Consider the following 27,059-nt stretch of genomic DNA (forward strand, 5'->3'; position numbering starts at 1 on the left):
ACTCAATTTCCAATTTTCAGCTTCATAAAGTGATTGAGTTTTCAACTTCTAAGAATGCAGTTGTTGGTGGATCTTCTTCAGGGAGCAGGGAAAGGAATTTTCTACAAATATGGAAGCTCAAGTTTCATTCAGTGGCAGAGGGGTGCAGCTACAAGAATGAGGACGTTTCAACTCCAAATTTTCTTTATGTGAACATTTTGAATAAGGTACATTATGTCTGTAATCATGAGCTTAAAGATCTCACTTCTTTTAATGAAGATGTTTTCCTGATTCTCAAGAATCTGTTGGTACTTTATAAGAATGTCACTTTTTGAAAGTGTAAATGCCTACACACTTCCTTCTCTCTTGGGCGCAGTAGTGTTTGGGAAAAGAAATGGCAGAAATTTTTCAGAGGATCTGTTTTGAGATTTTGATGAATACTGGCCGTCCAGATCCTTCTCCAGAGTAATTGATCGTAGCAGCCCAGAGTTGGAATGTGGCTTTGGAGCTTGTTGAAATTTTGGGTGGTGCTTCAGGGAGCAGGTGTTTGTGTGCGTTGCAAGCATTCTAGCTTGTGCCTTGACCTTCTTAATTGGCTCTGTTGTTGTCAGTTGGCAGCTGGGTCTATGCTGCTGTTTGAGAATAATCTTTTGTAATTCCATTTCTTCTGTTGCAGATTTATGCCTTTTTCGTATGTAGTTACTGTTGACCTTTGGGTTTTGAGATATCAAAGGGCGAGGGCCCAAACAGATCCCTGTCTAATAGAATCCTAAATTAAAATCTATATATACACACACATATACATACATACATACATACATATATATATATATGCTTCGATACCAATGCAGGAATCCTAGGGTGGGAGGCGTAAGCAGATGCCAATGGAGGCAAATGCCTTTGGAAACCACCTGAAAGCACCTCCCAGACATCTAGAGGTGAGTGGAGTCTTAATTTAGCAAATAAGAGTTTTTTAATCTATTTTTGCTCCTAAACCCTAAAATGGCCCTAAAAGAGGTCATTCAACCATTCTTCATCTCATTCTGTTTGCAGCTAGACTCTCTTCTCATTTGGTCTCGATTTTGGCATTTTGAAGGCAAGGTGATTATTATTGAAGAGTATCAAGCACTAGAGTTATAGAAGACACAAGAGGTCGTTATGTCATATTGCAAATCCAGTGAGGGACACTGGCCCACTGCCAACATAATGCACAAATAGCTTCATTTGTAAAAGAACAAGAAGCTTCTAAAAAATGGTTAAAAGATCAAAACAAAGTTTTTATCAACCTCCATCCAGAAACAAAACAATGTAATTAACCACTAAACTTATTGTATCCTCCAAACAACCATTCTTATAAGCACCTGTACTAGGAGGGGAGGAGGAAGAAGTAGAAACTACCACCCATGAAATAGGTCCATTGAACACCGCATTTAAGAGAGCTTGTTGATCAAGCCATTGCACATTGTCTCTATACCAATGGTTTTCATTTCAACTTGGTGAGATCACTATATTGGAAGGAAATAGTGGCAGCCATAAATAAAGCACCAACTGATTACACAAGTCCTAGGCATGAAAAGATGCGTACCACTCTATTGCAAAAAGAGAAGGTTTATGTAGAGAAAGCTATTCAACCAATTCGAAATTCATGGAAAACTTTGGGTGTTTCAGTTGTTTCAGATGGATGGAAAACGAAAAACCGGCCATTGACTAATGTGATTACAATGTCACCTAAAGGGAAAACGTTTTTTAAGCTAGTTGATTGTGAACGAGAAGTGAAAATTCACAATTCATTTCCAATGTTCTCATTGAGGCCATAGACATTACAGGTAGTGGGAATGTAGTCCAATTGATTATAGATAATGCCAAAAATTGTAGGGGTGCAGGTGCTTTGGTTGAGGGCTAGTATGACCATATTGTTTGGACACCATGCATCGTTCAATCCCTAAACTTGGTCATGCAACAGATTGGCAATCAAATAGATTGGGTGAAGCAAATTTACCAAGCATGGGAAGAGATACAAATGTTTGTGACGAACCATCACATGTCACAATTGATATTTAGATCATTCTCCAAATTGGAGTTGTTGAAGGTGATTGTAATTACTAGATTTAATTTATATAATTTGAATATATATTATGTCATGTTCAATTATCAAATTGCATATAACTTTGCTTAATATTTATTGACATATCGTTATGATTAAGTTACTTAGTTGGCTGAAACCCGATTTGCATCTCATACTATTGTTATGAGACAACTTGTCAAAGTGCAAGGGACATTAAGTCAAATGGTTATTTCTAGCCAGTTGGGTATATGGATGAATTTGAATTCAAAGAGGACATAAAAGATTAAGGCATTGATCATGGATGACAGTTGGTGGTTTCGTGTGCAATTTGTATTAGATTTCATGGACCCTATCATGACTATGCTCTGCTTTGGTGATACATATCAGCTTTGTTTGGGGGATGTCAATGATGACATGGATAGAATGGTAGAGAAAGTAAAACTTTCTATAAAAACACATGAGAATGACCCCACAAAATGTGAAGCCTTATGCAATCAACTAGAAACAATCATTCATCATCATTGGAAAAAAATGACTAACCCATTGCAACTCCTTCCATATGCCTCATCTCCAAGGTACTATAGCAAGGAAGTACTTTTGTTGACAAATAGTGTAGCACTATATGTGGATGAAGAAGTTGCTAGTGGGTGCTACAAAGCTTTTGCAAGACTCTTTCTAGATGATGACATTCACAAAAACGTTAGGACAAAATTTGGCTTATTTGCTTTGGGAGCAAAACTCCATACCTCTATAGTCAACCATTTAAACATATACAACCTCTTGCAATCAAAATCCTCTCACAAGTAAGTTTTATTTGTTTTTTGTTTACCAATTGTATTCTATAGTTCTTTAAATTCTTTAAATTGCTTTTCATTTTTATGTTTTACTTTAATAATTAATTTTGTAATTGTGAACATTGTCCTTGTTGAAAGTTCTGCTGCTGCTGAACGCAATTGGAGTACATACTCCTTTATCTATTCAGTGAAGCATAACTGGTTGGGCTCTTAAAAAGCTAAAGAATTAGTTTACATTCATACCAAATTGCATCTTTTGTCACGTAAGGACAATCACTACAGGGAAGGGTCAGCCAAGCTTTGGGATGTAGAACCTGAGTGTGCAAATTTGGATGCAACAATTCAAGATCTTACTATAATCGCAGGTGATGATGCTAATAACATCATGTCAACATGGTGCATCTAGTACAAGTGAAACCATTTTCAATTCAAATAATCTTGAACTTGCAACAACTGAAGGAGTTGGAGATGATGAGGAATCTTTTCCAAATCCATATGATTCAGATTCAGACAGATGAACATTGAACCATGAAGTATATTTTGATTTTATACTCGTGATGATTTTCTGATTTGCATTGGAGTCGTGAACATAGATGTATATGATATGGTTTATAACTTTATAATCTTATTCAATATTTGAATTTCAATTTGAATACATAGTGGTGAAGTTACAAGTATCATACTATCAAATGTTTTGATTTTGTATAATTCTTTCATTTCTTTGCACATACATTATATATATAAATGCATCTGCATCCCCCCGAAAAAAAATCCGCACACCCACTTCCCACACCCGAATTGGTAACTTAGTATATATGTATATATACATAAATCTGTGCATCTTGACCTTCCACAATATGATCATAAGGCAAATCCTACATTTTTATCATTCCTTAGTTTGTTCAGAAAAGCATCCAGTTAGCTTTGACATCATATGTACTATATAAATCTTCTCATGTAGAAAGAAATCAGGCAATACAGTACATTACATATTGAATAAACAATACACGATGACTTGCTAAAACATGCAGGTGACATATAATCCAAGACAAAAATAGATGAAGTAAATTTAAAACTTTTTAAAAGCATAATTTCATTGTCACTAATAAAAGCATATGAATGCAGTATTGCATTGTCAAGAATAGTAGATTGATGGTACAGTAACTAACTTAAATGACTATAAAATTGGAGCAAAAGTAATACTTGTTATAAAAAGTATCTGATGGGATATAGGCAAATAAAGTGAAATTTGTGGCTGAGCTTCAAGGAGAAAGGAAGTCCCCTAGAATAAAGTAAACTTTTTAATAAAAAAATTTAAGAAGTTGAAAGAACAAAGAATTCAGGAAGTGAGCAGAGCAGACAAGTAACTTTTTGTTACAAATGTCAAGAATCTCTAGTGATGGAATAAATTGTGGAATTGAAGGTGGCAATATGTAAATAAGTTCAGAATCATGAAAAGCTTTGCCTTCATGAAGTCATAAAGAAGTTCAGAATCTCAGATAGTGCTTGGAAACCCAGTCAGCGAACTAAGCTCAATAAAAAATTCGGAATAGTACCTAGTAGTTGATGATTCTAAGTATTATCATCAGCGCTTCTGCAAAAGATACTGTTTCCAAACCTCATGGGGTTTATACTGTTTCCTAGAATGTCTAGAGTCTCTAGACATCTGATATTCAAAATAGCACGGCCAAAAACACAAAAACTTTTCCGTTGCTTCTTTGGTGTATATGCATTTTCGTTTGACTTTGATCTCTGTATATTGCTTTCTTTTATCAATAAAGGGGAGAAAACAAAAGCCATGTGCATTAACGAAATCCACAAAAGTAGTTTCTACATTACATACTTCCTCAAGAGTAACATCTTCTGGTAATCCTGTCACATAAACATGTGTGTTGACTTTCAAATCAAACCAAGTATCTGGTGGTTTGTTGGCTTCCTGCAAAAAGAATAGAATTGTTAAACATCCACCATAAGTCCAACATAATTAAGAAAAAAATTATAACATGTTAAATTAACATTGGTTCTCTTCTCTGAAACTAGGTCACCATGACAATGCTATATTTCACAAGACTATCAAATATGTATTTTATTTTTCCCATGCTCAAGATTCCAAAACAGAAAAGTCCCCCATGTTATCACAAGCAATTTGACGAATTAGAACAATACCTAGCCAAAGTTACAAGGTAGCTAGATGCAAAACAGGAAAAGGCAAGTAGACCTTCTCACTCTCAGTATGGATATCCTTCGACTTCCGTTTTGAACCAGGTTTTGGATCCGTTGTCGGAAAAGCAGCTTTGAATTCATTTTCAATAGCAACATTTGTCACATTTGGCACTGGCATTATTTCCTCCTCATCCACAAATGTCATTTCATCTTCTCCATAAAGTGATCCTTTATGAAAAGAACCGTCCTATAAACTCAAAATTTAAATCATCAGTTTTATCCAAAGTTGAATAAGTTCTCAATATAAATAATATGATCATATGGGAAAGAACTGGAGATATAGAAGTACATATAGAAAATGCCAATGCTGGTTTTCATCAAAGATATGTTTAAAGGTTTTTTATAAACTATAAAAACAAAAAAAGCCATACATTCAAAGAAATTTAGTTCATATCATTCCAATATAATATGACCCATCATTTCTAGCCACAATGATTATATTTAGGAACAAAATACAAAGCAAACTAAATATTGGTTCAAAAGCCTGACTTTTATGAAAAAAACATAAGTTTGCAATTTGCTGTCAACTTGTTACAGTCTATATTAATATTTATATTCCCAAATATTCAGACTTAAGATGGTCTTCTAAAGGAGTCTTGCAATGTATCTAATAGCAAGTGTTACAAGTGATGAATAGAACTACTATCTCTTCCATAATACCTTTGACTCCATTTTCTTAATGAAAAAAACTAGGAAGAATAATCCCTCACCTTTGCCATCTTGACTGATAAACTCAATTTTGGACATATTTATGAGTAACAAAGATGTCGAAGGTCTTTTCTCCATACCACAAATAGGAAAGATCGTGAACAAGAGTATGGAACTGTATGGTTTTCTTAATTCTCTTCACAAATTTTCTTCTCAGCATTTATCTTAAAAAGTTACATGTAAATGAATACCAACATGCTGCTACTTGCTGCATGAACATTATTCAAACTACTACAACCCAGAGAAACATCAAATTAAGTTGTTTCACAAAATTACTCAGCATTGAAGATTCCCAGAACTTACTTGTGGAACCCAAGCCCGAAGATTACGATCCCATTTGTATACAGTTCCATCATCATCTGTGAATCCATCTTCTCCGTCTGGAGGAGTACAAGGTCTTTCATCAGTGTTGCTTGTATCTTCTTCTCTAACAGAGGCATGTAACTTGACATCTGCCTCCTCTGTAGTCTGGGACTTCAAAGCCTCTGCTTCTGCCTCTGCTTGCCTAATCTCCTCTTTCCATCTAAGAAAATCATCATCGTTTACTGCAGTCTCTAAGTCACCGTCAGAGACATCATTTTTAAATGTCTTCCCATTAAGATGAGGTTGGCTGATAGAATCAAATGCAGGATTTACGCCATCATTTTGATGTTGTTGAAAGTCTGATTTTTTGGCAGAAACCAGCATATATAATTCTTGAATGTCAGATAATGCCATCCAATCACTTCTGCCTTCAGCCCATAACAGTGTGCTCTCGGTGAAGTAACCTGATGCGTAATATTCTGTAGATCAAAGCCAAACTAGGTTTAAAAAATGGTAATTGAGATACCACATGGTGCATACAACAAAAAATAGCATGCCACATTATCCAGGATGACAAGAAAATTAACAGAGATGACAATCCAGGATGCACAATTGTTAATAACCAATCTAATGAATCATGCACCAACATCCATGATGGCATGTGCTATCTCAAATCTATACTAATCCACATATTTACAATGGTATTACAATATTCTATCATAGAATAGGGTAAAAAGGTAAGCTATGTGCAAATCTTAATCCTATATGTAGATTTTATAGTCTAGATAAATACACATTTAAATCCCGTGGGTAACCTGTTAGAAATTTAATGTTACATCACTTACTAACAGCCATGCAAACATAACAAGAAGATGAGAACAGTAGTATGAAGGCAACCAATGAATTGAATGAGGGAGTCCATAGGAGAGTAGAGGCCTTAGAGAGAAGATTCAAGGATGAACAATTTCAGAAATAAGGTACAGCTACTGTAAAATCTACTTCCAAAAAAACATCATTGAAAATATTGCAAGGTAGAAAATCCTACAGAAATGTAAATCATCAGAGTTTACTGCGCTGTAAAAGCTACCAAAGAATTAGACCAATTTTTGACATTGCAAATATAGCACAGGTGATCCAACAAGAACAAAGTCAGTTGCTTCGAAGGTGAAACGACAAAAGCAAATCATGATCAAAAAATAGATTAAGAATCTTCAAAAGTATTTTTGTGCCCAAATTTATAACAATATAAATGTTATTGCTCTAACTGCCATATGCACTATGACATCCTAAGTCACAAGGTTCAAGTTCGAGTTTGAGTTTGACAACAATAAAATTCGCCTTAGAAGAATTTCTTAATTTAATTTAATTATATAAATTGATTAATTTTTTAAAATAAAATTATATCTAAATAAAATTATATATTACCTTATATGCTTACATCTTAATTTAATATTTTATTTAGTAGTATAAAAGATATTTTCAATTTTTTAATTAACGTCATTATTAAAATGTAAAATATTAAAATGCATGTTTTAAATTTTATAAAATAAAGAACAACTTAAAAATAAAACCTAACTAACAAAGAAATCATGGAAGCTCAACAAGTTTATAAGGTTTTTTCCAACAATTTCATCGTAGGTGCAGAGTTTATACAAGTCGTGTGTTCCTCAATCATGACTTTATGCAACCTGCAAGTCAAAGCTTATCAATTCATTTTGCCCTTTTTTCTGTCATTTCGCCTTTCAATCTCTGTTCTGCCTTGTAAAACTCACCTCAAGGTTCAACAAATGGTCTATAGCCAAATCTTTTGATCTCCATCTATTCATGCGTAATCCTTTCCACTTGTCTGAGAAATGAAAAAATTGCAACTAGCAGTAGCACAGAAAAAAACCAAAGAAAAATCTCTCCATGAAGGGAACAAAGAAACACATAAGATAATAATGTTAATGTCCAACAAAAAACCAGAAAGGTTTATAGGACTGAGCATACAAACAAAAGAGCCGGCCACACCAAAAACAACAAAATGGTGTTGGAAAAGAAACAAAACAAGACAGAAGACCAGGAAACAAAAGGTAAGAACTATGAGTCCTTCCTTGGTACAAAGTAATCAGAGACAGAAGGATATAACTATGGACGATTCAAAGTCTTTGATCTTCACTGAGATCCACTGGAGGATTGTCGCTGCCTAAAAAGACCGGTACAGTGCCTAACTGATCTAGGAGTAGTGCTGGAAGGCCTTTTAACACCCCGTGACAGAGACAAGGGGGAGTAAAAGGCGGTAATGAGCTGGTCAAAGGTGTGGATCTGAGACGTAGCTAACTGAATTTAGCTAATATTTTTGGAAAAGGCGAAAAGACAGAATAAAAACCTAATATTTTCCTTAAAAGACAACACCAAATGACTCTATCTAAATATTAACGCGAATATCAACAAATTTTTCCTAATATTTTGAAGTTTGCCGAATTTGGAACCTCATGGCCAAAATTCAGCAAACCCTGTGACTTAGATGCCATCAAAATGCCTAGTAAATGCAAATAAATTTATATCAGATTAGATGTTTTTTATTTGCAGAATTGTAAAATCTTTGATTTGTTGTGTACAGATTTATATCAGAAATGGTGGTCTTAGTCTTATATCCAAAGTCAAAGAGATTCAAGTTCAGTATTTACAAATACTGATTATTTCCAACTCAGAGATATATCTTATAAGGCTCAATCTGCTCTAAACAAAACATATATCAATTTCAATGTTTGTCTGAGTCGATCATTTCAAATATATATATATATATATATATATGCTATCATTCTTTAACACTCCCTCTTAGCTAGGGAAGATAAAGATCTATCCAAGTGTGTGTGTGTGCGCGCATGTGTAATTCATCTATCTAACCATAGCTATCATTCTTTAACACTCCCTCTTAGCTAGGGAAGATAAAGATCTAACTATGTGTGTATATATATATCACAATAGGCTCATCTATTGTAAAAGCAGATATCACCTAAATCGTGATCTCTGAGGATATAATATGCTTAAGAATATCAAGTCGCATGACATTCTTCTTATATATGTATCCATGTTATGGTATGTGCATTGAAATCACATCTAATGATGTCTACCACAACAAATCATGGCATATCCACGGAAATACTTTTCCACCATGATTATCTCATGAACATAATGATCTACAACTAACATCAAGTCTCATGATATCTATCAAAATGTCCAAGAGATACTAACTATCATGACATGTCCACGAATATCAAGTCACATGATATTCATCATGATAGTGAACACTGTAAAGTCGTCACCCTACAATGTTGGATACAACTGTTAATTATCTGACAGATCATCACCTTTTAATAATGTACACGAGGGGGCCATAAAGTCATGGACTCACACACATGACAATAAAAGATTTTACATGGAGTCACCACAAATTCTCTAATGTGGTGTTGTCATGGCATCACACACATAACATCCTCCATGATCCATATTAGAGGATGGATCCATTATAGCTCAATCTATAGGGTGAAAACAATGGCTTTCACCTCAAACTTCTCTCTCAAAGGAAAGAATATGCAAGGATGCAAATAATAGATCATTGATGCTGAAGTTCTTTTCAGCCAAGGTGTCATTCTCCAACATATCAAGCTTATCCCAGAAGTACACAGAACTTTACTCTAGCATGAGGCTTGGCAAGGATGTTGGTCGTCTGTTCTTCAATGATAATGTACCTCAATGAAAGTTAGAGAAACTATATTGACATGATCTACTCCCTCTAAATCAATATCATCGGATGCCAATAGATATAGATCCTTAAACTGATCCCTCTGTCACGGAGGCATGTCTTATTCATATACTCTAATCAAGGATAATATCTTGTTCCAGAGACTCATCATCAGGTACATGATTTATTAGTTTAATAATCACATTCAAATACATTTTTCAACCTCATAACCAAAGATAAATATCCAATCCAAGTTCATTCATCAATCTCTTGACCTCCTCATCCAAGTTCGCTTCTAATGTAATTTTAGAGCCCCTCTAAATGCCATTTTTCTCTTCTTCAAAAATGTTTCAGCTATCAACTTAGTCCCATGACTGTAAGCATTTGAGTATCCATCTATCCTCTAAGATCAATTTAACCAGATCCTCTAGTTGCTCCCTCTTGTCATATTAAGATATCCTTCTTACATAATTGCAATCATAGAAGATATTTTTCTTTAATAGACTCACATCTTCTAGCATGATCAACATATGAATAAGATTCAAAACCACTTTGGAGCTACATCCTAAGATTGAATCCTCTACAATGCCTTGGTAGCATACCTAATGCACCATTCATCTTTTCCTGTAAGAACATCCCTCATTATTTAGGAGTAGTTTCACGTACACAAATGTACTTGTCTGATTTCATGAGTAAATGTAATAAACCATGGACTTATCCCCAGATTGGGCTATACCAGACATTCATGCTAATGTGGCTCCCTTCTTGAAGCACCAATTCATGCATCAACCTCTTGACTTCCAAGTTTACCTATGACAGATGTGCCAGACTCCCTCTTAATGGTGTTTGCTTCTCAACAAGGACAATACTCATACAACATTAGAAGTAATATGCTAGAATCCGATTTAGCTAATTTCAATACTAGGGAGGGAGGATTCAAAATATTCAACGTATTGTCACCATGACGCTTTCAAAGGGTGATTTTGAACATTATGGATTCTTTCTATGACACCATCTTGCATGCTCACAAAGGATGGATCTACCTTGTATTGCTCGGAGAGGGTGGGAGATACAACTAATTGTATCAATGAAAGCAGTCTGCATGATCTCTCATCTTCCCAAATGATAAATGTATTTCTTAGAACATGTAAAACACATGGAGATTTCACTTTTTAATCTGTCATAAACAACCCTCGTTTCCTCAGGTAGTTGTTAGCATTAAGATGCATCTTTTAAGATCAAACTCATTACAACTGCAAGAGGCTCATCATTTGCATTCATCAGCAATTCAATAGATTTATATAGAATGTGTTTCCAAACATCACTCCCAACTTTCAGCTGATCTTATGCCCCCAAAATAGATAGACATAATTCAAGTTTTGTATCTGGATTCTGAAGGCAATCCAATAATGCATATGCAGTCAAAGAGTGCTCAAAAGAATCTACCAGCTTTGACACTAGTGATTGAATTTACCAGCTTTGACACTAGTGATTGAAGATCCAACTTCAAATGTTTTGGAGCTCTTAAGAAATGTTTTGTGTTGACTGGAACCTTGACAAACTGCTCCATTTAGTGTCCATTAATGTACAACAACCTTTTGCAAATAATTTGACAGTGTCAAACATATGATAAATGATGCCTTTGCATCCTATGCTTGTTATTCCAACTGTATGCAAATCTGACTCCTCACAGAAAGCTCACGGTTAAGGGGGAAGATGTGTGCAAAGACATTAGAAACCTTCATGCCAAAGTTGTGCGATAGAATGGAGATTTTGTGCTCGAATTATTTATATTTACTTGTGTCAAGGGAGTGAGCCACACAACAAAATGATATACATGCCAAATATACTCTCTCCTGGTATTAATTACTTTCACTGTCCTTCAAAGCAACAACCAAAATAATACAAAAATGAATCACCAAACATTAGATGATTGGAATCTCTAATAGAATGTTGAGCAATGTTGTCTACTTGACATTCATGGTAACTACAGATTCAAACTATGAGACATTCAACTGCCTCAGATATATTGTTCCCCTATAGTGTTTGATGATTTGTCTGTAATGCTCATCGTCAAAATCCGAATACGTCAACCAACACCATCTATGTATTAGAAATATTAATATCACCATAGTCCAAACGTTTATGTCTTGATGTACGATTAGCAATATAATCTCACATGTGAGATATTCCCCATCCTAACACGATAGCTTTGATTGCTATTAATAAAATAGAAAATTGCATTTTAATTTTGATGTTGTCTCTAATTTCAATGATTGGTCTCCTATCCAATTCTTGTGCCTGCTTAGATATACCTCCTTTTTGGGATTTCATTAACCTTGCACTTCCATGTATTGCTGAGATACTTTACAAGAAATACTAGTGTGTGATTATTTTCCTCCTTTGTGGTCTTTCATATTGAACGCACACAGACCATTGTCAAGGATTGATGTCCTTTTAACACAATCCTCCCTTCACCGGTCTTCACTACAAGGGTGAATATGGCTCATTGGTGGACTATTATTCTGCAAAATGCTTTCCAACATGGTGTATTATGCATTGGCAGCTTATTGGTGGATGTCATGTATTCAAACCTGGTAGACCTTCCTCTTGTTCTGAGAATTTTCTACGCTTGTCTGTCGCAGCATACGGAATTTGCTGTTCCACATCAAACAACTGCCATTGTGGTGATATACCTGTATGGAGGTTTAAGTAGCGGAGTCGCAACAGATATTTTCATATGTATGCATCGGCCATCACATTCTCTTCTGTGATTCTTCATCCAAATGTGATTATTCTCTCCGTTGTGGCTCAGTGATTATACTCTCCATTGTGGCTCGTGTCTGAAATTCTCTCAATATGATTTTTCTGGAATTCTGTAGTTTGTCCTCTTTACTCCTTCCTAATCTACCTTCAAGCTGTTTAGGCTTTCTAGAAGGAACTATTGTCTGTATTACAATAATAGATAAGACGTCTATTATTAGTTAATGGTTATCTTGTAAATATCTTTAGCTTTAGTTTGCTTTCGTTTTTTGCTTTCTCTGGAATAGAATGTTTCTATTCTTTACGATCGTTTCCTATGGAAACATCCTCTCTTCCTTTTGTATAAATTGACCTTTCGGTCTCTGTTATTAATAAGCAAGTATTTACCAATTACCTCGTAATATGGTATCAGAGCTAAATACTTAAATTTTTTCGAAAAAATTTATAATTTCTTCTTGAAATTATTTGTTTAAATTTTTCCAAAATTATTTCAGCTAATTTCTCCAAAACCCACCTAGGGTTTTTCTGCTTGGAGAAATTCCCGAATTACGGGTCTGCAAATCGCATGGAAATCGTGGCCATTTTTTGAAGACTCGCGTTTTTGGGGTGAAAATCTGCATGTTTCTGTATCAAATCTTCATGCTCTTAGCCGTCTCAGTCTGTCATCGTGCTCTGGGAAGCAGATTCGACCATTTTTCATCAAGAAATCTGAAGTTTTTTCAAATTTTTTTCAGCTAGGGCCATTTTTTTCGAAACCCTAATTTTTGGGGTCGAAAAAAATAATTGTTTGCAGATTCTTGGTCGGTTTTTCGAGAGCTCAACTGGGTTGTCCGTTTTTTTTGGGTGCCTCAATTTTTGTGCCTCGATTTCCGAGCCAGCGGATTCAAAAAATGACAGCAGATTCCTTCTGGGTTTTTCGAGCTCTCTTCTGGGTCATTCTCTGATTCTTCTGAGTCTTCCGTATTTTTGCCTCGAAGAACGTGCCTTCACAGATTTTCACAATTTTTCATTGAAAAACGTGCCATGCCATCTCTGACAAATATTCTGCTCGAGCATAATTCCAAATTCAATGGTCACAATTATGGAACCTGGAAGCAACCCACCATTGCAATCTTCGAATATCGAAACACTGATCAACTTGTTCTGGGTGTTACGCAGCGTCCAACTTCTCCGGGTCCTGATCAAGATACATGGGATCTGAATAATCGAGAGGCAGTAATGCTTCTCAAACTATCCGTAGCTGATGACCAGCTTTCTCAAATTCCATCCGGCAAGACAGCGGCCAAAATCTGGACACATCTAAAAGGTCTTCATCAGACTTCCGACAAGAGCAGAGCCTTCTTTCTGAAAAACACTCTGTTTTCTATTGTCATGGATGAGCGCACCTCGCTCCAGGCACACCTAAATCGGATTCAGGAAATCCGTGATCAGTTACTTGCCATCGGTCACAAGATGGAGGAAGAGGATATTGTGGTAATCACTCTTTGGAGTTTACCAAATTCCTATGAGCATTTTATCGAGACTCTCAACATCACATCTACTGGTATTGATCTAAAGTTCACTGATCTCTGCACCCTGCTACTTCAGCAAGATTGGTGGAAACAACAGTTCGGTAGCAGCTCCAGTTCCACCTCCACTGAGCAAGCCTTTGCTGCGAAATCCTTTCAGAAGGATAAGGGCACGTTTTAGCAACCATCTCAGCAGAAGTCTTCTGCTCCAGCATCCGATGGTACCAAAAAGAAGAACATTTAATGCAACTATTGCCACAAGTATGGTCACATGAAGGTTGCATGTCGGAAACACTTAGCTGCCCAGTCTAAGCAATCAAGTTCGCAACCCAAAGTGAACAGTGCAGAGCACACTGAGCAGGCGGAATCTGCCTTTTATGCCTTCATGGCTAAAAGACTCGAAGATCATGTCTGCCTCGTACATTGATTCAGGTGCCTCTCGACATTTCACTCACCGCACAAACTGGTTTACTGACTACCAGCCTTATTCAGATTTTGTTATCTTTGGTGGTGGAGAAGAGTACACGGTTGTTGGTAAAGGCAACATTCAAATTCAGTTTGTTGGGAGGAAGCTCATATTCCTTGATGTGTACTACGTTCCAGGGATGGAACTAAATCTACTCTCGGTCAGTCAGTTGCTACGACATTCTCCACACTTGGCAGTCACCTTCAGTTCACATCAGTGCACCATCACTGATCGGGCGACTAAGTCTACTATTGCAATTGTTCTTGAGGATCATGGTCTTTTCAGACTTATTGATTCTGGTGATTCTCAGGACTTAGCTATGGTTGCTCGGCGATCTTCCATCAGCACACTTTGGCATCAGCGATATGGGCACTTAAATGTGCATTATCTCTCACAACTTGCTCGAGATGAGCTTGTTCTTGGTTTGCCAGAGATTCAAACCCAACACCTTGGAGTTTGTGACGCATCTCAGGCTAGGAAGCAACATCGCACACCTTTCCCCAGTGGCGATTCTTGGCGAGCTTCTCAAGTACTTCAGCTTGTTCATGCTGATATCTGCGGCCCTATGGCCACTCCTTCTGTTCTTGGGTACAGGTATTTTTTGTTGTTTGTAGATGATTTCAGTAGAAAAATGTGGGTGTATTTCCTTAAAAAGAAATCCGATGCATTTATTGTATTTCAGAAGTTTAAACCCTTAGTTGAAAAAGACTCTGGGAAATCTATTATTACTCTTAGATCAGACAATGGGGGGGAATTTTGTTCTAATGTTTTCTCCAGCTTCTTGGATACACATGGCATCCAACGCCAGTTCACCACACCCCACACGCCACAACAGAACAGTGTAGTTGAACGTCGAAACAGGACAATCACCGAGATGGCTCATTCCATGCTCGAACACAGACATGTTCCGAAGCGTTTTTGGGCAGAAGCAGTTAACACTGCAGTTTATCCGTTGAACCGGTCACCCACAGTAGCGGTCAAAGGTAAAACTCCGGAAGAGGCCTGGTCAGGTCGCAAGCCCAGAATCAGTCACTTGAAGGTTTTTGGCTCTCTTGCTTTTGTTTGGATCCCTGATGCTTCACGCACCATGTTGGATGCCAAGAGTCAGAAACTGATGCTTGCTGGATATAGCAGTCTTCACAAAGCCTACCGCCTTATTGATGTTGAGACATCTCGTCTCATATACAGCCGCGATGTAGTCTTTGATGAGCAGCGAGGACCATTCATGCCTGTTTCTCCTGTTCCTGATCCAGCAGACCAGCCTATGCAGGTTCATGATTTGGGAGTTCGGCTTCCATTAGGTCCACCTGATGGGAGGACTCCAGTAGCTCCTACAGCTCCAGTCCTGCCAGTGGTACTTGTACAGCCACCTCCGGCTTCTCCTGCAGGATCACCTCGTTTTGAAGATGCTTCACCTGAGTTTGATCCAGATTCTTCTGATCAGGATCCTGCTGATCAAGCATCTCCTAGTACTACTGTTGGTCATTCTCTTCTCCGGCCTAAGTGGTGGGCTAAGACACTTGCTGATCTTCATGATGATGAGCTCATTGATGGGAGAACTACTCGGAAAAAGAGCAAAACTATAGATTCTGTTAACTTTGCTCTTATGGCCAACATTCACAGTGTGTTTGAACCTCAAACATATTCCGAGGCTAAAGGAATTCCAGAGTGGGAACAGGCCATGCAATCTGAACACCAGAGCCTGCTGAAGAACAACACTTGGGTCCTTTCTGATCTTCCCCCAGGGAAGAAACCCATTAGCTGCAAATGGGTCTACAAAATCAAATACAAATCAGATGGTACTTTGGATAAGTACAAAGCTCGTTTAGTGGCAAAGGGCTTTTCTCAGCGTCAGGGCATTGATTATGAGGAGACCTTTGCTCCTACTGCAAAGATGAGCACCATCAGATTAGTCTTAGCCATGGCAGCACAGTTTGGCTGGAAAGTCCATCAGATGGACGTAAAGAGTGCTTTCCTGAATGGTGATCTCCATGAAGAGGTCTACATGACGCAGCCTCCTGGTTTCAAGGTTGCTGGTAAAGACCATCAGGTTCTCAGATTGGTAAAAGCTCTCTATGGTTTGAAGCAGGCCCCTCGGGCATGGTACATCAAGATTGATACGTACCTCAGTGATCAAGGCTTCAAGAGGAGTTCTTCAGACTCAAATCTGTACATCAAGACTACTGATAGTGACATCATCCTTCTGGTTATCTATGTGGATGATCTGATCATCACTGGCAGTTCGGCATCTTTGATTCAGGGAATCAAACAACACTTATGCCAGTCTTTTGATATGACTGACCTTGGGCTCATGCATTATTGCTTAGGTGTTGAAGTTTGGCAACAATCTTCTGGTATATTCATCTCTCAGTCCAAATATGCCAGAGCCTTGTTAGACAAATTCCGAATGCAGGATTGCAAACCTGCATCTACACCTATGGAGAAAAGTCTCAAGTTATCAGCCAAGTCTGATTCTCCTTCCGTTGATGATACTACGTATAGGCAACTAGTAGGCAGCCTCATCTACTTATCTGCTACTAGGCCTGATATCAGCTTCGCAGTCAGCTATATTTCACGCTTTATGACAGCTCCTAAGGCTGATCATTGGATGGCAGCAAAGCGTGTGCTTCCTTATGTGAAGGGCACTTCTGATTATGGACTTCTGTATTCTCGGAGTTCTAATCCTAAACTCAGTGGGTTCACAGATTCAGATTGGGCAGGCTCTGTTGATGATAAAAAGTCAACATCTGGATATGTGTTCAATTTGGGATCTGGTGCAGTCACATGGACCAGCAAGAAGCAGCAGGCAGTTTCTCTCTCTTCTACAAAGGCTGAATACAGAGGGACTGTTAAGGCAGGATGTGAAGCTGTCTGGCTTCGTCGGATGCTTGGGGATATGCAGATGTCACCAACAGGACCGACTACTCTGTTTGTTGATAACGAAGGCGTTATCAAGTTAGCACGGAATCTAGTCTTCCATAAACGAACCAAGCATGTGGATGTTCATTGTCATTGCATACGAAAGCTGGTTGAAGACGGGACTATAGATCTGCAGTATGTTCCTACCTCAGATCAGACTGCAGACATTCTCACCAAGCCTCTTGGTCCTGATAAGTTTGTCAAATTCAGAGGACAGCTTGGTGTGTTAGATAGATTAACCATTAAGGGAGGGTATTACAATAATAGATAAGACGTCTATTATTAGTTAATGGTTATCTTTAATATCTTTAGCTTTAGTTTGCTTTCATTTTTTGCTTTCTCTGGAATAGAATGTTTCTATTCTTTACGATCGTTTCCTAAGGAAACATCCTCTCTTCCTTTTGTATAAATTGACCTTTCGGTCTTTGTTATTAATAAGCAAGTATTTACCAATTACCTCGTAATAGTCTGATACCATGTAAATGCAAATAAATTTATATCAGATTAGCAGAATTGTACAATTACTAACCTCTGATTCATTATATACAGATTTATATCAGAAATGATGGTCTTAATCTTATATCCAAAGTCAAAGAGATACAATTTCAGTATTTACAAATACTGATTATTTCCAAGTCAGAGATAATTCTTATAAGGCTTGATCTGCTCTAAACAAAACATATATCAATTTCAATGTTTGTCTAGGTCAATCATTTCAACAAAAAAAATATTAATCCGAATAGGCATGTCCTTGAGTGGACATGTCTCCATTTGGTGGAGACAAGTCCATTCAGGACGTGCCTTCTTATATCCACCAATTCATTTCAAAGGGAGAGACCCAATCATTAATAAATTGGGATTAGTCAAGACTTTGTTCTTAACTAATTTTATCTATACATATATATATATATATATATATTTCAGATCACAGATATAATCAGAATAAATCTGAATCAATATAATCTGCATCCACCAATTCATTTCAAAGGGAGAGACCCAATCATTAATAAATCGGGATTAGTCAAGACTCTGTTCTTAACTAATTTTATATATACATATATTTCAGATCGCAGATATAATCAGAATAAATCTGAATCAATATAATCTGCAATCAAAGAAGATAGAACATGAAATTCTGATAATGTATACAAACAGATTCAATATACTAGGAATTTAATTAGTATGAAAATGATGAATAATTTTCCAATATTATGTGTGTGTGTATATATATATATATGTCTCTGTGTGTGTGTAAATCCATTATATACTGATATATATATGTACACATATAATTCATCTAACTGACCATAGCTATCATTCTTTAACATGCCTAGATAAATAAAGTACTTATTTGCATTGGAAACAGAGCCCTCATAAAATCCTACAGGAGAAGCACCATCAGGCTAAATTATTTCTCAAATATTTCTAGCAAATTTTGTTTCCGAAATTGCAAAATTAATAGTGCCACAATAACATATGCTACAGTTGATGGCCATTTATCTATTATGCTTGCCATGTACTCTTTAGGAATTTATTTTTGTTTTGAAATTTCAATACTTGTCGACAAATTTTGTTGCTTTCTCAGTTCTAAGCAATCCATCGCTATATTGGTTTGTTGTACTTCTACTTCCTTCAACATTGCACTATTTGTGGAATTACCATGATTTCTCTCACGCTAGCTTTTCCTGAATGCCGAAAATCCTCATCACAGGATTTTTATCTGTGGCTTGCTTCTCATCATTTTGCATACCCAAGCCCACTTAATTTAAAGATACAAACAGACAATAATGGCAGAAGCTTGTCGCAAGAGAGATAGCAATGCAAGGTGAAGTTTTAAAACTAGAAGATACAAAAATGAGGTTACATGTCATTTGTACCAATGGGTTGCTGCCAAATCTTACTCGGGCAACCATGGCAATATAGTAGGAGGGCATGACATAACATGCACACAAACACTTACACCCAAGAAAATAGGGTAGGAGATACAAGTTGGTAGCACTTAATGATTTGGGTGAAAAACTAGAAACAGCCCAAACATGTTACTAGCATCAAGCAAAAAAGGTAGAGTGTGAGTGTCTAGCACTAGTAGCATGTTATCTATGAGGAGACATCTAGAGAAGAAGTCAACACTAAAGTTACGAAAGCGAAGCCTAAGGAGGTTTAATAGATAATATAAGAATACAAAGAAATCATGTCTAACAAGGTGCCAAATTGCAACCAATATGTAGCATATGCCATACTAGAGATCTAAAACATAGATTTAACCTACCAAACAAAGCAGCCAATCAAATGATTAGTGCAAGAAAGTAGGGAGGTAGGGAGACAAGTGGAAGAATTGCTTGAGAAAGGGCTGGCAAGGAGAACTTACGCCTATGTGCAATACTCATTATACTAGCAACAATTTAGCACGGACAATTGAGTATTGCATGTGGAATACCACTTTGCACTATTGCACAAGGATAGCCAAATGGATAGTCCTTAGCTAAACAAAGTATTTCATTGAGATCAATTTAAAAAGTGGATATAATTAAATCAAAATCAAAGAGAGCAATGAATGGAAACTAACCTTCACAATCAAGGACAGGCTAATGAATGGCCAATGATGGCATTCAGATTAACAAAACCATCATGCATGTTCATGAGGCTGATGAATCAGATGATTAAGCCATTTACTATAAAGTTTAAAATTTTGAATTTAGATACCATTATGATTTTAGCAAAACCAAACAACAATACCTTGCACGTATCCGCAAATGCCAAAAATGTTGCATAAAGATAAGCTATTGGTAAACTACAAAAGTGTAGCTTCATGAGTCCAAAGGATATATTTGGGGTCCATAATCTCCTTGAAAGCTTGAGGATGGGCCATAGAAGGTGAAGGTAATAATGATGTGGCTGACACCAAAGAGTATGTTTAAAGCATCGATCTTCCATGGGTTGAGGAGCTTCAACAGAAAATTTATTAGGAAATCTTACAACATCTGCACCAATTAGGAACACAATGAGGAGAGATGAGAAAGAATTTTGATAGAAAAAGAGCATGCCAAGCATTGAAGAAGAATATATGAAGCAAATCTTGGCATCGCTTAATCATAACAAAGTTTTCGAAGTCAATTGTGGCAAAAAGACAACATACTCAATTTGTGACAAGAAGTTCTATGTGATTCTACAGCCACTACAATTATGCAAGTACTATTTTCGTAGGAGTTCATGAGATATATATATATATATATATATATATATATATCATCAAGCACTAAATTTTAGTAACAGCCAAGGTAAGTTGAACCAAAGGCACATTAAGTGGATTGAATACATGCAAAGTCATACATTTGTACTTAAACTCAAGAGTCGGAAAATGAACAAAGAAATGAAACTAAGTGTCCGTGAAAGACTTCCAAGAAGAATGGGAGACTCAAATGGAGCCATACATGGGCATAGAACATATTGCAAGATGGACAATCGTTCAAGGGCGCACAAATGTGAATCCCAAAGTGATCATTTGTGGCAATCTCACAACGAAGAAGCATCATGGAGGTTTAGTATTGTTGTCAAGTTTTCACAACATCATCCCCTTGCAAATGGGGACCCCCTCTTTTTATGTTTGAGCAGTAGGAGTAGTGGTCTTGGATGCTTTTAGGTGGTAACATTTTCAAGTCTCCAGCCCAAGAAAAGAATTTGAGAAATTTTGGGCCTGCTGGGAAATCAGGTACATCAGGGCTATGTGTGAAAGCCAAGCTAAGCTAGTCAGGGAGGTGGAGTTGAAACCAATTGATTTGTGATGAAATGAGTCAAAAACCTCTAGAAAATCCTTGTTTCGACTTCAATTTGAACTTAGAAAGTTACGAAAGGTTATGGGAGTTAGCCATCTTGAAGGCTTGTTGAATTGTAATATTTGGCTAGGTCTGAATGTTTTTGAAAAAAACCCCAATATGTAGAATCTTTATTATAACTCCTACGAAGTTGAAACCTATCTCAAACATCTTGACAGTACTTATATATATATAACTTACAAGAAAGGAAATTTCTTAGATGTTATATTTAAGTAAATCCTCCCGCCTTCTTAGCTAAAAAATGGCAGGTGTTGAAATGGAGAATTGACTTGCAAATTCAAAATCCTAGCACCTGGTTGGAATCCAACCCGATTTAGGGATAACATCCTCGCCTACCCTTAATTTTGGTCTTAGCAAAATTGGAACAAGCATTGGCACAACCTCTTTCAAACTTCCATGGTCAAGAGAAAACTAGTGAAAATGGAGTTTTCACGATATTTGAAGGTGAAATTTTAAGTGAAAATCCTCTACTAAGGGATGACTTTGCCCCCTACCCAAGATTTTATTCTCATAGCAGTGGATATTGTGCCCTACCAAAAATTGGGCAATTCAACATCCTTTTGCAAGCATGACGCGAGTAGAGTGTGTGAGAGTAAAATCAAAAGGAAATGAGGGGTAATTGATGAAGTTTTTCTAGGTTTTAAGGTGAAGCAATGTCAAAAATCCTCAATTAGGAGCGGAATCGACCCCCTACCTAGGATTTTTATCCTCAAGGACCCCAAGTTTCTGCCCCATAAAGCAAGTGCAGATTGAACATCTCTTGGGGGTATAGTGTGAGCTAAATAATTGAGAGCATGAAGAGGCATGAGGTTGGGTGATGATTTACGGTAAGGGATGTAAGTCAAGTTCAAAAAGGTGAGAATGAGACCTAAAATCCTCTTGCAGTCCTAAAGCCCTTTGAACATATGGAGTTTCGATACTTTTCCTTTGGTCACCAAGAGTGTGGAGGAGAGAATGAAGGATGAAGGGAGTGGGGGAGTAAGATGAATTTTTGTGAGAACTCAAGGAGTGCTAGGAAGAATTTAAAAGGAGTGAAAGGAGTTAGAAGGTGAACAAAAGAATCCTTGAGGAGTGGCAGATTCTGCCACCCCCATAGGATTAAAATCCTTGTCTTAGTTGAATTTCCGTCTTGACTAGAGTTGGCACAGCTCAATGTTGTGGGAAGTGGAAGACAAGGTATGCTGGGAGAAGTTCATGAAAGACATTGATAGGTGTCAAAAGGAATCCTCAGCGAGGATTTTTTCTCCTCCCGTACACCTAATTTCTGCCCTTTATAATGAGGCGCAATCAAACAGCAATAAAGGCAGCAATTTGTTTGGAAATGTTAAACATTTTAAGAAATCATTTTCTTTCCTAATCCAAGTTGGCCTAACGGGCTGAAAAGAATTAAATTTAAAGGAATTTTCATTGGTGATAAAGGTCCAAGTTGGCCCACTTGGAGGATGGCATCTTTTCAAAGATAAGATTGCCAATATAATGAGAAGGGGGCAGTTCATTCCAACATTAACCCAAGACAATTTTGTCTCTGCTAAATAGTGAATTAATCCTTAGGCCAGACAGAGGTAGGGAATTTGTCTCCCATAAGGCAACAAGTTGTTTGATTAAAGGGTAGAGATTATCATGACGAAGGGGGCAGAACATTTCAAATGGGCAGCAAGCCATCTTGTGGAAACAATAATTTCATCTTTATCAGCAACATGAGATATCAAGGAGCGGCAATTTTAGGCAAGCTACAGGCAGGTAAACTTCCGAAAGCAGAAGTAAAAATGGTAATAGAGAGCAAAATATGAGCATGCCTTCATGTTGTAAGACTTGTCTAAGGTCCAGATTTGGTGAAATTCGTTTCAGATCGCAAGGGTACAAATATTTGTCAAAACTAGATTCAAGATTTGCAAGAGAATGAGATAATTTGGTTTTTCACTTGAAGGAAATCCATTTTGCTTAATGTTGATGTAATCTCCTCATGAAAATTTTGAGATTTATTTTGTGTTAGCTTGTCATTTCATGAGTTTAATGCATTTGTCTCGCTGTTTTGCAAGGTAATCGTTATTGACAGATATGCTAGGAGAACAAGTGAATGCTTCAAGCAAGCTCAAATTCAAGAACTTGAACCTCAACCTCAAGGACCTCAAGTGAAGAAAAAATATCAAGCAAGCAGATGCTACATGGAGATAGTTCAAGCTCGAGAATTCCCAAAGAGGAGGATTCAAATCAAGTTGCCAAAAGGCAAATTCAAAGATCAAGATCAAGATGGAGATTCAAGTCAAACTATCATAGTACAAGTTCAAGGCAAGATGAAGATCAAATGCATGAAAGATACAAGATGCAAGTTCAAGTCATAGCAACGAGAAAATTTCTAGGAAAGAAGATGAAGAAGAATTGAGAAGATGGAGCAATTTGGGAATATGCCAGCACTATTGAAGGCTCGGCAATATTGAGTATCAAGTGGTATTTCCCATCACAAAAGGATTGACCAAGTCTACAGTATAAGGATGACAAGGTAGCACCTAGTTGTCTTCTACGAATCAGAAAATTCCAGTTACACATGTTTCAAACATATTATGCCTATTACGATAATAGATAGTTTCTATTATCTTTGTTTAGTATCTAATGGTTATCTATTGTAATCTTCTGTAAATATTAGAATGTTTCTAATATTTAGTTTTCTGTTTCTAGAATAGAATGTTTCTATTCTTTACGATTGTTTCTTAAGGAAATATCGTTCAGTCTCTTGTATAAATTAATCTCTTGATCACTATTAATAACAAGCAAATATTTTCCAAGTATTTTGTAATAATGCCAAGTGCATAATTTTTTCATTTGCTCTCAAAAGCTTTGTAATTTTCTTATTGGCCCACAGGATGGTGCCTTCATTCAATTGGTTGATATTATGGCAACTCTAATTAGGGGTTGTAGGATTATCTTGGCCCTTGATCTTGAATTGACCTTGGCCCTTCATCGTAATTGAAAAACTATAAAAGGCCAAGGCCTTCTCATTTGTAAGGGGTTAGATCCAAGAGATTAGGAGACAAGAGAAGTTAGCTAGCTAGAAGTAGAAGGTTAGATTGAATTAAGCTAGCTAAGGGAGACACTTGATCAAATTGTTGTTGTAATGCTATCAAAGTAATCGATGATCCATTGTTGGTCTTCATGATGAACTATTTAATGTTGCTTTGTTGAAGTGTTGCATGGTTTCCTCAATCCTCACTTGGAGTAGATCTCATAAACTGTGGATGTTTACTTGCTTGACCCTAATAAAACTAGTCCACTAGCCTCTAGCTAATTGTACGTGCACCTTGTGTGGTGAGCTACTGATTGTACATAAATTCAATTGATATTTAATCTTTAGTTTGCATCTACTGATGGGATTGACGAGGAGATACTGATTTGACAACCATTTGAATATACTCTTAGAAACTTGCACTAGGTCACTAGATTTGGTGACAAGATTGCATCACGTAGAGTCGAAGTTCATCCATGCTTCCTTGCATTCATAGCTAGGAGTAGAAGTAGAAGTTAAGTTCAAGTTCAAGTTGAGAATTCAATAGTTGGAAATCAAAAGAACCATATTTTCATTACGCATTGTGATCCCAGATCAATAGAAATCAATTGATATCCATTAATTGAACAGTGTAAGTCACATTAGTGTTACCACCAAATCACATTATTTCATTGGGTGAAAGTCCATAATTGAACCTTGAAGTCATTTCATGATCTTACTTTGCAAGCTTAGGATGAGAAGTGATCTTATCAAGAGAGAGTTTGAGATTTGGTATTTCATCTTGGGATACTAAGTATTTGAGTCTGCATGTTGTAGTGGAAAAAAATTCACATCAACAAGTAAGTCATTTTGAACAAGATAAGAAAATAGCACAATTAAGAAAGAGATACTTCTAACAATGGATGTTAACGGAAGTCCACAACTTTATGCAACGATGCAAGGTTTATCAACTAACCAAAGGTAGAAGGTTGAACGTGAGGTTTTACTAACCATTACCAATGCTTGAGAAACTAAGAAACTACGAGAATAATGTGTGCATGTTGCCAAGAACACACAATGACCATGACTCAATTTTGTTGGTTGTTAATTAGCTTTTGAAGATGCCAAACTTCAAACATTGTCAACATACATGTGATGCCACTTAAGTAGCCAACAGTGTTTTCAAGTGGCAAAACTTCATGGGCTGCCCCTTATTATTGTGATGAATAGGGCCACTTAATTCATTGGAAATTTTTAGAGAATGTTTTGGTGGAAGTTTTGCATTTTAGCCTAGCACCTACAAACTAATGAGCAAACAAAGATGGTTAACAAGAGTCTAAGGGACTTGTTAAGATGTCTTTCAAGAGAATGGTTGACATTGTCTTGACATACGTTACCTTGCATATGAAAACTCAATTTACTAGAGCGCGAGCAAATGTCTATATGAGATTGTCAATGTAAGGATCCTCAAAGGCATTACAAAATTGCATGACATGGCAAAAGAACAAAAAAGTGGTGTGAATGGAGGAGAGATTAGAAGCTGTATGTGCAAAGTCCATGAGATGGTTTGGAGACAGCTAGAAAGAAATAGAACACAATACAAGTGCACAAAGACAAAGGGAGACAAGAGATTGAGTACCAAATCAAATGGCAAGGGATGGTGCATTTGCACAAAATGTGATCTCCAAATTCACATAAAATGTTGAAGTGGAGAAAGATAGGACCATACAAAGTACTGTGGGATGTAGAGTGCCTACAAAATAGAGTTGTGTTGATGCGAGTTTTGTATCACTTACATAACATATTAGGATTTGAATATTCGATATGGGATATCAAACATGCAACTCCTCTTTTGAAAAGTTAATATTCATGAGACATGAGTATAACTCCAATGTTCTTTACACCGTTGGATACTCGCTCAGTTTTCTCGATGTGATTCGCTGGTAATCATGTAGGCAGCCTTACGCAAATTGTTGAGGATGACTTGGACTTTGGTGGGATGAAGGTGATGGTGGTTCGGTTTGTGAAATGTGCAGGTGGCAGATAATGTTGATGGTGGTGGTGATGGAGGATGTGTCTGCAAGTGATGATGTTGATGGGAAAGCGATGGTTGTGGAAGGTGAATGGATGTGCTCTGATATTTGACTAACTTCCCTAACTTCCTTCTCTAAACTTCGACTACCCAACTACTCACTATTCTACTCCTACTCCTATTAATGGAAGGTTAGCAAATGAACGGGGATCGAACCTAATGAGAGCTGACCAGCGGCCTCACTTCCACAGGTGCAATGATTCAAAAGAATAATAAACTAGTTTACCACACAAAGCTTCCCAACCAGCCGCTAGGATGCTAGTGGTCTAGTATTGACCCCTATCAAACATTTATCAAAGCTACCATACAACTATCCATCTACTTTAACCTCACTTAAACAACTTCAAATAAAATTTGCTTCAACAACTTGAAAGGAAATCTACGTAAGTGGAAGTAGAAAACATGCAATAATACCCATGTTCTTAATCAACATGCAAATCGCAACAATGAAAAAAAGAGCAATTTTGGTATTATCTTCGCAACAATTTCTCCGACACTTTACAAATGAGAGAAAACGGCCTTTTATAGGGGCTAAAAATACAATGGATGGTGGAGATCAAAACAAGATCAACGATCCAGATTGGATCCTCAAAACCCTAATTAGGGTTGCCACCCCATCAGCCAATGAGAAGCTGCTACCTCGTCAATGGACCAATGAAAACAGTGCAAAAAGTGGCAACCAATGAGAAGGCACCAAAA

General features: G+C 37.0%; 1 protein-coding gene across 1 annotated transcript in view; it reads right to left on the bottom strand.

Moving 5' to 3' along the window:
• The window catches only part of ELF9 (RNA binding (RRM/RBD/RNP motifs) family protein), a 200,881-nt gene that overhangs the window by 142,936 nt on the left and 30,886 nt on the right, over positions 1-27,059 (bottom strand). Inside the window, exons 4-6 of the mRNA XM_089801353.1 lie at positions 6,073-6,551; positions 5,057-5,248; positions 4,682-4,774 (exon numbers count right to left, since the gene is read on the bottom strand). Coding sequence (XP_089657479.1) covers positions 4,682-4,774; positions 5,057-5,248; positions 6,073-6,551 — 764 coding nt within the window. The remainder of the gene's footprint in view (positions 1-4,681; positions 4,775-5,056; positions 5,249-6,072; positions 6,552-27,059) is intronic.

This window comes from Cupressus sempervirens, chromosome 9, assembly GCF_028749045.1.
Source record: "Cupressus sempervirens isolate cs-2001-9-10 chromosome 9, ASM2874904v1, whole genome shotgun sequence".
NCBI lineage: Eukaryota > Viridiplantae > Streptophyta > Pinopsida > Cupressales > Cupressaceae > Cupressus > Cupressus sempervirens.